General features: G+C 43.0%; 1 protein-coding gene across 1 annotated transcript in view; it reads right to left on the minus strand.

Moving 5' to 3' along the window:
- Positions 1–1,050: 1,050 nt before the first annotated feature.
- The window catches only part of SLC26A11 (solute carrier family 26 member 11), a 39,937-nt gene continuing 23,980 nt past the window's right edge, over positions 1,051–17,007 (minus strand). The window contains exons 13-17 of the mRNA XM_054978519.1: positions 16,013–16,140; positions 14,333–14,432; positions 5,101–5,234; positions 4,236–4,308; positions 1,051–2,041 (exon numbers count right to left, since the gene is read on the minus strand). Coding sequence (XP_054834494.1) covers positions 1,950–2,041; positions 4,236–4,308; positions 5,101–5,234; positions 14,333–14,432; positions 16,013–16,140 — 527 coding nt within the window. The 3' untranslated portion in view covers positions 1,051–1,949. The remainder of the gene's footprint in view (positions 2,042–4,235; positions 4,309–5,100; positions 5,235–14,332; positions 14,433–16,012; positions 16,141–17,007) is intronic.

Genomic DNA, 17,007 nt, shown 5'->3' on the forward strand with positions numbered 1-17,007 from the left:
TGCCTGGTGGTTGTACATAGTTCCAGTTCTTCACCTGTAGGTAATTGTGCTAGATTATTAAAATAACTGCCCCTACACCCTTTCAGGTGAAAGCTGGCTTTGTGCCAGAAGTACGTAGGGCTGCCAACAGGTCTGAAGAAACATGTCCTGTCCCTTTAATAGAGAATGAGTGGAAATGGGCAGGTGAAGCTTTTCACATCCTAGAGAGAAATAATATCACCTGCTATATACAATGCCATGAAGCCTTTATTAAAGGGACAGAACAGTTTTTCTCCAAGTAGCTGGAACCCTAAAGACATGGCATATCCTCGACAATGATACGAGCATGAAATAACTCCTTCAAGAAAGCTGCTCGACAGTGCAAAGGAGGAATTGCACAATAAAAACAGATTCGAGATTACTATTAAAAGTTGAACTTGGGGAGATAAAATTTCTGGATTTTTAAAAAAATCTTCAAACACATATGTAAGCATCAGTAGTAAGATGTCTTTAGTAGTAAGTTATCCCACAGCTTGTGCGACTCTCCCTACTACCTTTAAAGCACGAGCTGTTAACTAGAGATAGGATAATTGACATCCAAACTAGTATAAATATGGAAATTTCTGCACAACAGAAGAGAATAAATATAACCTGAAGAGTACATTCTTTGACAGCAGAAGCATGTGATGCTCTAGAGACTGAAGCAAAGGAGAACCCCAGCTGCAAAAGGAGGCAGATGTGGAAAGTCATATAGGAAAGTAAAGATAAGCACCGAAGTAGGTGATTTCATCATCAATGGTAACCTCTGCAGCGGAGATTAAGCAGCACATCCATCTTAAAAGGCTGGATATATATACTTCCAGGGCTTTTTTTCAGGGGGAACACAGGGGAACAGAGTTCCGGAACCTCTTGAAAATGGTCACATGGCTGATGGCCCCACCCCCTGATCTCCAGACAGAGGGGAGTTTAGATTGCTCTCCGCGCCAGGCAATCTAAACTCCCCTCTGTCTGGAGATCGGTGGCGGGGCCACCAGCCATGTGACCATTTTCTCCTAGGGCAACCCACTGAGTTCCACAACCTCTTTTCCCAGAAAAAAAGCCCTGTATACTTCTATACAAATATACTTCTATACTCCCAGTCAAATTCTAATCATGCCCAATAGAGCAAGAGATACTTTGGTCCAGAGTTTTTTTTTCTGGGAAAAGAGGTGCCGGAACTCTCAAGAGGAAAATGAAGAAACACTTGGGTTTCTCTGAAATATTATTTTCAAGAGGTGCTGGAACTCCGTTCCACCACATTCCCCCTGAAAAAAAGCCCTGCTTTGGTCCATCTAGACAGGTATCAACGGTGTGCAACAACTGCAGAAGTGTGTGAACAACTGGGGAGTAGCTTAGAAGTGATATCTGGAAAGAGGCAGCTCTATTGACTTGGGACACGGAAACATGACTTTGGTTTTGGCTGACCTCCAAACAAAATATACAACATCAGTATACAACAAAATGTTTCCAAAGCAAAATACTGAAGCTAGCCAACTGGCATTACTCTTATTCATCCTACATTATTTCCATCATTTATTTCAAAAAGAGTAAATTTATTCTCTTAATTCCCTTTCTGGATTAGTGTTCCCTTAATAATAATTACTGGAGTGCAATGGATTTTAGAAATAAATTATAGGCACCAAGGGGACACCATAAGGCTTCCAACCGGAGGCACTGCTATCCCAGAACGGTGGCACGTCGGGTTCCCTTGCATCCGGAACCATTAGGTGACTTTTGAACAAACTGCATCTTCATTTCTTGAAGAGATCTTCATCCTTCACAGTTAACCATCCAAGCTGGTATACTACTGCTGAATTTCAGCATGATGCCTTAAAGTGCACATTTTAACAGTACGGATCAACAGGGTACATAAAACCCATCTCCATGCTCCGTTTGGGAATTTGTACATAGGTGTTAACAGTTCTGGGTCCTCACTGGATAATCCCAGAGGTTGGCAGTATGCTGTCGCTGCCATCCAACAAAACTTCATTGATTCTGCACAGTTCCTCTTCACAGCTCTTCTCTGCAGGAGGGAAACAATTTACAAAAGACACTGAGAAGTACGATTCAGCAGAGAGGCTTCCTCGGTTTCCTAGTCCATCTATAACAAAAGTGTATCATATACCAGTCACGGAGAAAGATAGCACAATAGTAGCTGGTAGATCTGGTGGCTTTTAATTCAATTGGATTTAAACTAACCTCATCCCTTTCTACTTCTGTCTCCTAATCAGTCAGTGTGCATTACATAATTGTTGCCAGGGACCCCCCTCCTCCTGTTACGGGACCTGCCATGAACTGTGTCAGTTTCCTGGGTTGCTGTTTTAAAGATCCACCAAAGACTCTAAGGGCAGCATTGCCCATGCCTGTTTCTTGTTCTCTCTGCTGTAACAAACTGTGCCACCTATGCCTGTTTCCTGCCTCCTTGGGCACCTACCTCACCTGGGCCCAGAGCCATGCTGCCAGCAGCACAGTGCCAGCCAGAGGGACCCTCCACGAGCCTGGCCAGGCACCCCCTGGTCAGTTCCCATGGGGAGTTCCTTGCAGGACGGTCACTGGGTCTGCCCTTGCCACTGGGCAGCCTGCTAGCAAGCCCAAGCCGTGCCAAGGAAGAACCCATGTTCCAAGGCAGCAAAGCACCAACATGGACAGTTTACTCTGAGGTTGCCATTTCGTGAACGCATGCCTGTCACGTCCGCAGCGGCCAGCTTCGCCCTGCTATGCATATCTTGGAAGCCGCCCCGGAATGGAAGCTACGTGCCGGCTGTCCAGAACACCTAATGGACACATCTCAATACAACCACCACATTCCAGAGCTGATGCCATCAAGACAACTCCAGCTTCCTGGCAGATTCAATCAACCCGCCCGGCACTCCCCTCCCCTCCTTTGTCCCCTCTTCCCGAGGTGTCACAATCATATATTCAGACACTAAAGTGGCCCATTAGCAATCATTGTAGACCCATTAAGCCTTTGTCCCCCCCCCCCCAAGAACCACATGGAAGGCACTCGCCTCAGGGTACGTTTTGGGGTACTTAAGTAGGCTTCCCCTGCCATGAGGTGCGCGTGCCATTCCTATCCTGAACCTCAACCGTCACTCTGCGTGTCTAGTGCAGGCATTCAATATCACCAAGCTTCGCTGCTACACCTTTATTCCTTGCCGTGACTAGGTGCGTATCGCCCCGTTCCATCGATCTCAAGCGGGTTCCCTGCTCATGCAAACAGCTATATTTTTCCTACTCTTTATTTCTTAGTCCTTGTATGTACCTTGCTTGTGTGTGTTATTGTAGGCATATGCAACACTATTAGTAAAACACGTGTTATCTTTATTAGTCTTGCCTCTTTATTGCACGAGTAATCTGGAAGACGGACTCTGGTATAGCTGGTTAAGATCCGCAATAATTAAACCCGGACTGCAGCTAATTTCCCCATAAAATAGCAGTTCTGGTAACATTATCACTTGGTGAAAAGTAAAATATTGCTATCTGTGTTCATTTTAAACTCTGTGAAGCTGCTATGGCTGAAAAGCAGCAGCTTGCCCAAGACCATTGTATGAGTAAGCCTCAGGATCTTGTATCTAAACAAAAATGCTACTCATTGTCAGGGCTTTTTTTCAGGGGGAACGCGGGGGAACGGAGTTCCGGAACCTCTTGAAAATGGTCACATGGCTGGTGGCCCCGCCCCCTGATCTCCAGACAGAGGGGAGTTGAGATTGACCTCCGCGCCGCTCAGCAGTGCAGAGGGCAATCTCAACTCCCCTCTGTCTGGAGATCAGGGGGCGGGGCCACCAGCCATGTGACCATTTTCTCTGAGGGCAACCGACTTGAGTTCCACCACCTCTTTTCCCAGAAAAAAAGCCCTGCTCATAGTATTGCTTTTGAACAGTCATGTGCGTGTGTGTGCATGCGTGCGCACACACACACACACAAACGGGGATGGGGGGGAGCGAGTCGGAGTCAGATAGCAACACAATGCTTTGTATAGAAAGTAGTCATTTAGGAAACCTGCTCTGCCTGTGTCTTTAAACACGCTTGCTTTGGACCGAGAGAGAAGAGGTTCTGTGATACATTTTAATTTTTGTGAGATTAATCCAACCTGTGAGAAACAAATGTATTGTCACTCTAATTAAAGATGGAGAGAGGAGGTAGCCATAGCTGCTGCAAAAGCATTCCAGGAACATCACAGTGAAAGAACGGTTTTCTTTAGTTCCAGCCTTACCCACCTGCATCCTCCAGGCTTTTAAAATTATAGAATCCTTCCAGATCAGCAGCCTGCAAGATTTGGAGAACGTGAGCCTGCGGAAAGGGATAACAGGGAATTCGTCAGTCACATTCCAGCCTTTTCTCGCACAATTCAAAGTCGCTAAACGTTAAGGGAGGCTGAAGCAAGACCCACAGGACCTTGGTTGGAAGGAAGGCACGGTTGAGGAAAAGAACAGAAGTCATTTGCATGTCTAAGATCTCAACTTCACTCCTTACATTTCTGGTTAAATGAATCTCAGGCAACACAGTTGGCAAAGGCCTCTACCGGAGATCAGAGAGCCTCTGCCAGACAGAAGAAATAGTACTGGGCAGGGCTTCTTTTCTGGGAAAAAAGGTGGTGGAACTCAGTGGGTTGCCCTCGGAGAAAACGGCCACATGGCTGGTGGCTCCGCCCCCTGATCTCCAGGCAGAGGGGAGTTTAGATCGCCCTCCGTGCCGCTCCAGTGCTCCAGCGGCACGGAGGGCGATCTAAACTCCCCTCTGTCTGGAGATCAGGGGGCGGGGCCACCAGCCATGTGACCATTTTCAAGAGGTGCCGGAACTCTGTTCCACCGCGTTCCCGCTGAAAAAAAGCTCTGGTACTGGGTTAAGTGAACAACAACAGGTTTCCATCTGTATAAGGCAGCTGTTTATATCCTAAATAAATTATCTGCATTCTAAAATGAAGTTCTGGCCATCTAACCTTTTAAAAAATAAGCATTAAAAATATGTTTATTTTCTGAAATGAAAGATGCTGGGGTGTAAGCCTGCATGATTTCTTTAAACCTGTATAATTATCCAGCCACAAGGTGTGCAGGTTTCTCTCAAGCTGGAGCTCTTATGCACCTGCATGCTAATGAAGATCAAAGAGATTCTCCTGCTCCGGAATTCCCGAAGTAGCTCTGTCAGGCCAATCACCACCGTATAGTCAATGCTGTTGACATGGGTACAGTCCAGGATGACAGTGCGCAGTGAAGGTGCTGCAAACAGACAACAGTACGATCAGGAAAGGGCAACTATAGCCAGGGCAGTTATCCCTACCAATGTAATTCTGGCTGCCTGAGACTTACAGGCGTATTTCATAGACCCAGAGGAGTTAGCCGTATTAGTCTGTAGTTGCAAAATAGTAAAGAGTCCAGTAGCACCGTTAAGACTAACCCACTTTATTGCAGCATAAGCTTTCGAGAACCACAGCTCTCTTCATCAGATGCATGGAGGGTAGGAAGAAACTGGCCAGTTTCTTCATACCCTCCATGCATCTAACGAAGAGAGCTGTGGTTCTCAAAAGCTTATGCTACAATAAAGTGGGTTCGTCTTAACGGTGCTACAGGTATATTTCAAGCCCTGGGCCAGCAATGAGCTGCATTGCCTTCTGTCAGCTTGGAGTCCTTCCCACAAGCCACTGTGGAATTCCAGTGGACCATCTGGAAGTCACTGTAGTAGAAAGAATCCAGACCGTGTATCTCAGATATGTGCCATTCCTTTTTCCTTAGTATAGGACTGAGACTATATTCAAATTCCCAGCACCACCTTCAATACAATACCATTAACAGCTTCCTCATCCCATCAGCAATTATTATTTATGTCATTTATAGTCTGCCTTTCTCACTGAGACTCGAGGTGGATAACAGCGCGGCATTAGGACAGTCAATATCAAGGACGTTTCAATAAACAATGCCATAGAGTAAATAAAGGCAGGTTTACAAAGACATACCATTAGCAAAAATCCAATACAGAGCTGAAGAAATGCTGAAACAGAGCATAAGCAATTCTAGGACTGACATTAGAAAACATTAAACAGGTAGTGCATAGGAACACATACTTAAAGCAACAGAGAGTACGCAAGACCACACAGTAGTGAAGACACTGGCCAAATCCACACTTACCGGCATAGTGCTAAACAGTCGGAATGATAGCATCTTCCTGGTACGTTTGATGACGTCATCGCGCCACGATGCCGCTCTCATGGCGCGATGACATCAGAAAAAGCGCCAGGAAGGGACTTCCGGTTTGGGATCCATGGAGGTCTAACGCAGCTCTAAGTGCAGAGCTGACCGGGCTGCCGTTTCAGCGGCCGGAGGGGCACAAATAGCCCCCGGCCACCTGCTCTCAGGCGGAGAACAGGCAAAGAACGCTCAAAGACCTCAGGGCGCGTCGATCTCGGGCGAGGGGGGGTTCTGCGCTAAGGACTCTCTCTCGACCCTTGAGGTCCCACCCTTTGACAGGTCGGCATAGATCTCTGCGGCAGACCCAGGGCCAGTGCGGCTGGCATAAGACCTTTGTGCCCAAGCTTCAACAGGGGGAAAACAAACGGAAAGAGAATTTAAGATTGAAGCAGTGATTACAACCCAGAAAGACGTTTGAAAAGGTAAAGATCACTATCTCCTGAATTGGGATGGACTGTTAAGAGTAACGAAGTTTTAAAAGGACTTTTTAAACTGCAACAGACTTACTATAAGGAGGGTGAAACCCGGCAAGAAATAGATTGGAAAAAGGACTAAGTAAAAAGAAGTAATTTAAGAAAAGGGACATTTGTTTATCATACCTGTGGTTGAGAATCGATAGCAGGCTGTGGGAAAATTTCTACCATCGCGAGAGCTGCAGCGGAGAGTCGGGAAACAGGAAGTACGTAATAGTGATAGAGTCGTCAGAAGGAGACGGCCCCTACTGGAAGACAGGAAGAAGGGCATCGCCATTTTTGAACAGGGAAGGGCTTTGGCTTCAGCAAGGGCGGAAGTAGGACATCTTGGATTGCAAAAGGGTACAGAGAAACCATAGAGAAAAGACGCCCGACATTTTGGATTTTCGGAGCGATTTTTGTTTATTTAAAGGACCGGGACTTTTAATTTAGTTAAAAGGATTATCAATTTGGACGCCACGGAGCTAAGAAAACGTGCAGACTCGTGGGAGCGAGGTAAATCAAGCCCCACGATGTCGAAGAAAGAGTGGCAAGCAGCCATAGAGAACTTGGACAAAAAATTTTGTGAAATGCTAAAGGAGCTTAAAGAAACAAAATTGGAGTTGGTGAAAGAAGTCAAAGATGTCAAAGAGACAGTTAAAAATGAGCTGGCAGAAGTAAAAAAGGGAATGGAGACGATACAAACCGACTTGCAGGCAGCGCAGCAAAAAGTTAACGATGTGGAGAAGGCGATGGACAATCTTACAGAGACGCAGCGAACGGATATGAGAGTAATGAGGGGAAGAATGGCAGTTGCGGAGAGTAAATATATGGAGAAGCAGCTGAGGTTTCGAGGTTTGCCGGAAGTAGAAGGAAAGACAGCACAAGAACAGGTGACTGAAGTGTTAGCTGAATACCTGGAAAAGGAGGAGGAGGAGGTTGTGGCTTTCCTGGATGTGGTGTACCGAATAAATTCCAGATTTGCGACCCAGAGAAAGGTACCAAGGGATGTGATAGTGCAATTTACGACAAGGAATGTAAGGGAAATGATAGTGACTAAGCAATTTCAAGATCCACTGATAGTTGATGGCAAGACAATTATCATTATGAAGGAGTTACCCAGATCAGTGCTCTTGGACCGGAAAAAATACAAAGTGTTAGTCCAGACTTTGAAAGACATGAAAGTAAGATATAGATGGGAATTACCGGAAGGGATATCTTTTGAATTTGGAGGAGTAAGAAAGCGCATCAGATCTGAACTGGAAATGGAAAGGTTCATGACGGACAATGAAAAAGACTTATCAACAACAAGGCTTTGAATATGGAGTGCAAAGTTTTATCGTGGAATGTAAATGGACTCAACTCACCTAATAAGCGAAAAAGTATTTTCCACTGGCTATTAAAACAGAAATGTGATATAGTTTGCTTACAAGAGACTCATATTAGAAATCAGGATGTAAAATACCTTAAAGTAAGTAAATTGGGCATTGAATTTGTAGCGGCTTCAAAAAAGAAAAAAAGGGGAGTGGTATTATATATAAAAGAAGAGCTGCAGCCAAAGGTGATAATTAGAGATGGGGAAGCCAGATTTATAGCAGTGGAATGTATTTGGAATTTAAAGAAAGTGTTGGTGATTGGAATATATGCACCTAATGGAGCTAAAAAGTGCTTTTTTGAGGATTTAAAGAAGCAACTAGATGAACTTTCATATGATCAGATAATACTTGCAGGAGACTTCAATGGAGTTACGAATTTGGAACAGGATAAGAAATCAGCCACTACACAAAAGAAAAGAGGACTATTACCAAAGACTTTTTTTGGATTAATGCAACAGGAAGCGTTGGAAGATGTGTGGAGAATGCAGAATCCCATAAGCAGACAATATACCTTTTTCTCTGCAAGACATTCTACCTTATCACGTATTGATATGATCTGGGCCTCAAAGAACTTAGTACTTTGGACTAAGGAAGCAGAAATAATGCCCATGGTAGGCTCAGATCATAACCCAATTATGTGGAAGTTTGGAAAAAGAATTAAGAGAAAAGGATGGAGAATAAATGAGGATTTGTTGCAAGAGGAAGAAAATATGGAAATGTTGAGAAGGGAGACTAAATTCTTCATACAGTACAACATGAATCAAGAAGTACCAACCAATAAGGTATGGGACACGTATAAAGCAGTAATCAGAGGTGTATTAATGGACTTAAATGGAAGACTTCGAAGGAAAAAAGAGGAGAAGAGACAGGAGATTATGGAAAAAATAAAAGCCAAAGAAATACAGTTGAAGAAAAGACCAGGGAAAAAGAAAATATATCAGGATATTAAAATCCTTCAGGAGCAGTTGGCGGCTATGAACAATAAAGAACTGGAATGGAATCTTAAAAGACTGAATCAAAAGTCGTTTGAAGGGGCGAATAAACCTGGGAAATTTTTGGCATGGCAATTGAAGAAAAGAAAGGAGAAAAAGATAATAAATAAAATATGTGATGACAATAAAGTACACTTGGAACAGGTCGCTATTAGCAGAGCCTTTTATAAATTCTACGCTAAATTGTATGATAAGAAAGAAGTGAATAAAGATGCGATAGCCGCATATTTGGAGAAAATGAAGCTTCCGGTAATTTCCGAGAAGTGGAGAGTTAAACTAAACAGCGAAGTAACAGAAGAAGAGATAAGGAAGGCAATACAGTCAACAAACTTAGGAAAAGCGCCAGGGCCTGATGGACTTACAGCTAAGTTTTACAAGGCAATGGCCAATGAACTGGTACCGTTTTTAAAAGAGGTGATCAATGGTGTTTTGAGGGACCAAAGGATCCCAGATACCTGGAGTGAAGCAAATATATCATTGATCCCCAAAGAAGGACAGGACTTGACCAATGTCAAAAACTACAGACCTATCTCTTTACTCAATAATGACTACAAGATTTTTGCAAAGATCTTGGCGGAGAGAATAAAGGGATGGCTAGCCGAAGTTATTGGAGAAGAACAAGCAGGCTTTTTACCAAATAGACAAATTAGAGACAACCTAAGGACAGTTATAAACGCTATAGAATATTATGACAGGCGATGTGATAAGGAGGTTGGTTTCTTCTTTGTAGACGCTGAAAAAGCATTTGACAATTTGAACTGGGACTTTATGTTTGCCACCATGGAACAGCTACAAATGGGGGAAAGGTTCATAAGAGCAGTGAGAGAAATTTATAGAGACCAGAGTGCAGCAATTGTGGTGAATGACGAGCTGACTAAAAAACTGATTATTGGAAAGGGTACAAGACAAGGTTGCCCGCTATCCCCATTGTTGTTTATTTTGGTTCTTGAAATTTTGATGATGCAGATTCGAGAAGACAATGCAATCCGTGGTATAAAGATAAAAGACTTTTCCTATAAGGTCAGAGCGTTTGCAGATGATATAATGTTAATTGTGGAAGATCCAATTGAAAACATGCCTAAGGTAATAGATAAAATTAAAGAGTTTGGAGACTTGGCAGGTTTCTATGTAAACAAAAAGAAATCAAAGATTTTATGTAAGAATATGACCAAACAAAAACAACAGTTATTAACGGAAATAACAGATTGTGAGGTAACAAGTAAGGTGAAGTACTTGGGAATTGAATTGACTGCAAAAAATATAGATCTATTCAAGAATAATTATGAGAAATTATGGACTCAAATAGAGCATGATTTGATTAAATGGAATAGACTGAACTCGTCATGGCTGGGAAGAATTGCAGTAATCAAGATGAACGTGTTACCAAGAGTTATGTTTCTGTTACAGACGATACCAATCATTAGGGACTCCAAGCAATTTTATAAATGGCAGAGGAAAATATCAGAGTTTGTGTGGGCAGGCAGGAAGCCTCGATTAAAAATTAAAGTGTTACAGGATGCAAAAGAAAGAGGGGGAATGCAACTGCCCAACTTGAGACTTTATTATGATGCAATCTGTCTGGTATGGTTGAAGGATTGGATCATGTTGAAAAATCGCAAACTGCTGGCCTTAGAGGGATACAAAAAATTATTTGGATGGCATGCATACCTATGGTATGACAAAGTAAAAGCAGATTCTATGTTTCTGCATCACTACATTCGGAGAAGCCTCTTTACAATTTGGAAGAAGTATAAAGAATACCTACAAGAAGGAATTCCCTCCTGGGTGGTTCCATATGAAGTAATAGATCCAAGAACGGTCGACAATGAACAACAGTGTTTAACGTACAAGGAGATAACTCAAATAGAATCTTCTAAAATAAGAATAAGAACGCAACAAGAGTTGTCTCCAAATTACGACTGGTTTCAATATAGACAAGTTAGAGATCTTTATTACTCAGACTGTGCGAAGGGAGGGATAAGGATGGAGGACTCAGAATTAGAGAAAGTAATTTTACAAGAAGACCAAAAGGAAATTTCCAAGGTTTACAAAGTGTTGTTAAAATGGTATACTGAAGATGAGATAGTCAAAGTGCAAATGGTGAAGTGGGCTATAAACTTTAACAAAGAAATAACAATGGAGGCGTGGGAATACTTGTGGAAACATACATTGAAAATCACGACATGTACCAATATTAAAGAGAATATTTACAAAATGATCTACCGTTGGTATCTGACGCCAAAGAAGATTGCGCTAGGGAACTCGAATATGTCTAATAAATGCTGGAAATGTAAAAAACATGAGGGATCAATGTATCACATGTGGTGGACTTGTGAGGTAGCTAGGCAGTACTGGGGGGAAATAATAAGAGTAATGAGTGAGATTTTACAATTTCAAGTTAATAAGAACCCAGAACTCCTGCTACTGAACTTGGGAATGGAAGACATTCCAGCACAACATAGGACATTGATATTTTATATGACGGCAGCAGCCAGACTTTTGTATGCGCAGAAGTGGAAAGTACAAGAAGTGCCAACTATTGAGGACTGGATTTACAAATTGCTGTACATGGCGGAGATGGACAAAATGACAAGAAAACTGAGAGACCTTGATCCAGGGCAGTTTAACACGGACTGGGGAAAGCTGAAACAATATCTGGTGAAAAAATGGGAGGTGGGAGGAGAACTGTGGCAGTTTGAAAACTATTGAGGTACACAGGAGGAGAGAAGTGACTATACCGAGGGGGTGGAGAGTTAATGGAAAAATTCTAAGCAACTTCATATGATTTTTAAGTATTATATTAAGTAGTGTTGATACTATGAGAATTATTGGGATAGAAATTAACTAATCTATATTTTTTGGAAAGATAACCGTATAACATAGAGTGAATATATACATACATACGTAAATTTAAAGATAGGTCTAATTGTTAGACTTATGGTATACGTATAGATAAAGAACAATATATAGAACAGAAGCCTAAGTAAATGACAATAAGTGTGTATAATAAGTATGTGTATAGCAGTATTGGAATTGATGTATAAAGGGGGGCAAATTGTTTGTCCCATATTGAAGAGAATAGAAGGAGTAAGATAAAACACAGGTTATCAAAATGAATATTATTAGTAGTTTTAATGAAGAAGATAGATTAAGAGGTTTTTATTTATATGACAACTTATATGACAATCTATATGTGAAAGGAAGTGGAAATAGTGCTTAGAAGAATCTGAAAGTATATTATAATAAACAAATAAAATAAGTATGAAGGGAGTAGAGGGAAAGTGGATAGGGGGTTGGAAAACTGTTGGAAGTCAACAAAAAGGGGGGGGAAAGGGAGGGGGTTAGAATTAGAAGAAATTAAAGAATGTGATTATAATTGTTATAATATGTTTCTAATCCAAGAAAAATTCTTTAAAAAAAAGAAAAGAAAAGAAAAAGCGCCAGGAAGGCACTATCATTCCGACTGTTTAGCGCTATGCTGGTAAGTGTGCATTCAGCCTCTGATCTCTAACTCGCTAGTGAAGCATCTCTTTGAGACCCCCTCCATACAATACAGCCCTCGTATCTGAGTACAAAGCCCTTTTGAATAATTCAGTCTTTGCAGAAAGCCAGGCGAGTGGGGGCTCTCCTGACTTCCTCAGACAGGCCATTCCCATAGGTGCAGGGGCCACCATGTACGAGCAGCTGTTGATTTCGCCAATGTGCAGGGTGGTGCCTGCAGGAGACCCTGTTCAGATGAGCGAAGCTGCTGTGGAGGAACATAGCGAGAGAGGCGGTCTTATAGGTATGCTGGACCAAGGCCGTGAAGAGCCTTGTATGTGATAGCCAATATCTTGAACAGAGCATGGTGACTGTTAAGTAGCCAATGTAGTGACTGCAGGAGTGATATTCATGCTCCTGCTTGCTCCTGATAACAGCCGAACCGAGTGTTTTGCACAGCGGCTCCATGAAGCCCCGAGGGGCTGAAAATTCCACCCTGCAAGCCTGGCTCAGCGGCTATCTTGATAGTCATTCAGGAGCTACCACTTGGAGCTCTCTTCGTAAAGTCCCTATCTAGACACAGCACACTGGACTGCAGAGTGCTCGTTTTTGCTTGAAAACCATGTAGTGACAAGAAATGGAGAGGCAATGGGTTGGATGCAGCCAGCTTTTCTACTCAATCTCACCTAATTCTCCGGTGGTCCTAGAAGTGGGGCAGTCTTTACTTTTGGGATATAGCTCCTCCTCTCCGAAGGCAGGGTCAGTCAGCTGATTTTGATCCCGGAGGGGAGGGGCTTGTCCCTGGAATCACCAGTCTTTCTGGCCCTGCCATCCGAGCAGGATGTCTTCAGCAACGCTCTGCAGAGCACAGCGATCCTGGTGAAGAAGAAACTGCCAGAGATGAGCCGGGCATAGAAGCACACGCCTGTAATCCCAGTACTCAGGGAGGCCGAGGCCACAGGCAGTGCGGAACTCGCAGGGGAAAGGATCAAAATCAGCTGACTGACCCGGCCTTCGGAGAGGAGAAGCTATATCCCCAAAGTAAGGACTGCCCCACTCTTGAACCACCTAGAAAGGAAGCTTCATGGTAAGTGAATACAAATCTTCCATTCCTGTTCATACTGCAGTGCTCATCCTACAGGACTTCTGTACATGCAGAAGTCCCATAATTCTCAGCATATTCTTTTTGAGTGGTCCAAGAAGATATCGCCTTCACTTTTTACCAGCAGAAAAGCTGGTTGGAACCAAGCCATTTTTAAAGGAATAGGGGGCCAGAAACATTTCCTGTTCTTGAACAGATGTTTATCTCCCCCGGCCAAAACATGTGGCCTAAAGGTATAGTTCTTATGCATCTGACAAAGAGAGCTGTGGTTCTGGAAAGTTTATGCTACAATAAAGTTGGTTAGTCTTAAAGGTGCTACTGGGCTCTTTTGCAGCTACAGACTAGCACGGCTAACCTGTCTAGTTCTTATGCAAACGTCATTGACCCAAGCCAAGAATGCGTCCTCATTTTGCACAGGTGATTTTATCTAGAGATGTTTTGCCATTGGATACAGTTCAGTCCCTCCCAGCTAACACTGCATTGGTGGTGTTGGGAAGTGCCATCAAGTCATAGCCAATTTATAGCAACCCCTGCTGGGGTTTTCATGGAAAGAGACTAACAGAGGTGGTTCACCACTGCCTCTGCATAGTGGCCCTGCTCTTCCCTGGTGGTCTCTCACCCAATTCTTAACCAAGGCCTACTTAGCTTCCAAAATCTGATGAGATCAGGCTAGCCTGGCCTATCCAAGACAGGCAACACTGCATTACAGGTGCCTAATTACACGCTTTACCTGACAGAGCTTGTTTGTTCACAGTGTCACGGAGGAACTCAATGGCTGGGAAATAAAGGCCGCTGGCTGGCTGTAGGATTATTGTCTCATGCTTGGAGACCTGCAGGAGAAGTTGGGAGAAGATTTTGGAGTGAACATAAGATGACATTTGTTACTGTCCAGCAATTTCCATCCTCGTCCTCTTTAAAGTCAAAGGAAATCCACCCACACGCTGCTGCTCCTCATAGGGAATGTGTTGTATCCAGGAGTCATTTCGTAGAAAAAGAGCTGGAGGAACTCATTAGCATAACTCATTAGCATATGCCACGCCTCTTGCCATCACCAGAAGTGTGACATTAGTGTAACTGATTTGCATATGCCACACCCCCTGACATCACCTATTCTGGCTGTTTTGAACCCAATCCTGGCCATTCAGAGCTGAAATTGGGCGCAAAATGGCAAAAAGGGGCTGAAAATGGCTGAAAAGGGGCCCAAAATGGTCAGGATCGGGCCACTGATGAGCGGGAAAGTGATCCACCACCTGTCAGAGGCCCACTCAAGGCCGTTTTGGCTCCAAACCAGGCCAAAACGGGCCCAAAATGGCTGTGAGTCAGGTGGGTCGGGCCACCTGACATGTGACCTCTTTGGGGAACTGCCGGAACTGCGTTCCTGTGCGTTCCTCCTCGAAATGAGCCCTGGTTGTATCCACTCTCAAGATGAAAAATCTCAGCCAAACGCTCATGTGATAGGAATTTCATCCCTAACATTTTGCATTGCCTGAGACAACCATTATCTGTTTGACACCTAAAGGTAAAGACATGCATATGTTTCAAGAAGAGAAGGCAAAGGCTTTTTAGCTGCAGAGTTAGATCTGCTTTTCCTTGGATTTACCCCTCACAGGAGTGATGCTCCACTCCAGAATAATCCCTTCTTGCTCCCCTCTTGCTTCAAGGTCCTCAGCCTGTTTTATTTATTTTACAAGAGCTCAACACGTTTATCCACTTTAATATTTGTTCAGCACTTTATTCTCTTTTTAAAAGTCTCCCTCCCTATTTAAACTTGAAATCGGCCCCAATAAGGATCGGGAGGCAGTTTCTTGATTAACACAGGCTGATTCCACACACGTTGGATAATGCACTTCCAATCCTCTTTATAGATCATTTGGAACGGATTTTTTCATGTGCAGAACAAAAAATTCATCTCAAACTACTGATAAAGTGCATTGAAAGTGCATTATCCAACATGTGCGGAATCAGCCACAATGGCCGGCTGATCAGAGCTGTGCACAATCCAGATCTCAGAGAAAGGGAGAATTTGCTACATCATTTGTTTAATACAACGATAAAAAATTGTGAAAAATCCAATTTCTGTTCTAAAATGTGGTATCAGGTCTCCCTGTTCTCCTCAAGAGAAAAAAATAATTCTATAAATATTTACACAGCAGATTACACAGCAATGAGCACGTTTCTACTGTGAGCTCACTGTGACCTCAGTGCAAGAGGGAAGTAAACAGGAAGTAGGTAATGGGAAGTAGGAAAAGATGCAGCACGCATATTCATGCAATAAAATTCAAAATATTTTTATTTTAAAAAAAGATGCAGCATGCAACCAGGAGATAAAATAGTGCTCTTAAATGACGGATTCTCTTGTGCTTCCTTTTTAGTAACATGCCCATTCAGAGTGCATTCAAATCAAACAAACCTTTATCGGTGGCCTGGCAATGGGGTAGAGCAGAAGAATGCCCGAGGCCAGCACACCTGCCACAATGCCATACTGCACCTCCCAGAAGCAGAGCAAGAACGTCACACACAATGGCACCAGGTCCAGCCCTGAGAGAGATGAACATGTAAAAATCCCAGTCACTGACTTGTCCCTTCCTGCAACAAAGTGGCTATTACAGACAAATACAAAATACAAAACTTCCTTGCCTGCTACGAAGGTTTTATTAAAGAGTTTTTACCTCACAAATAGGGTACCGAGGTGACTAAGGCATAAAAGGCAACGGGAAGTAAAGGACAAAAGAAGCCAACGTTCACACTATATAAATAATGTTATATAGATGCTAGCTCTGAAATTTTCTCAATATTTCCTTCTTATTGCAGTGAGACATTAATCATATAACAGTCCACATCATACTATGAACTAACCATTTCAGGATAAGTAGGGAGTGTGCAATGGACAAATGCTGCTAGGGAGAAGTTTCCCTGTACAGTCATGCAGTTACTGCTGTAAAATGTGTGGCTGTTTTCAATGCATTTCCAGCGAAAACAACAGTGATGAAGCTAATAGTTATGAGGGGGGAATCTAAGAGTAACCATAGGAAACAGAAACATATATGCACAAATGCACACACACTTACTTAACAACAAGAACCACTGAAGTACCACATTAATTCTTAACTGTGCATCAATGTTTACTTCCACAAAATTTGAAGCTGGGCTTTCTAACAAAATCTGAGGTGTTATCAAAAAGAAATCCTGACAGACAAATTAAGAATTGTCAACATCAAGGTTAACAAATTCTGTATTGTTAGGGCATGAACCCACAACTTTCCCCGCCCAGCTCTCTGAATACTGACCCACAGCCATTCCAGAGTCCAGGCAAGCAGAATGTGGTTCGAGTTATTTGTGAGAGTGGAAACTCTCCCTTTCTCAAAGGCCACGCTTCTCAATCTCTGGTTCATTTCTGGGGTGTAT

This window comes from Eublepharis macularius, chromosome 4, assembly GCF_028583425.1.
Source record: "Eublepharis macularius isolate TG4126 chromosome 4, MPM_Emac_v1.0, whole genome shotgun sequence".
Lineage (NCBI taxonomy): Eukaryota > Metazoa > Chordata > Lepidosauria > Squamata > Eublepharidae > Eublepharis > Eublepharis macularius.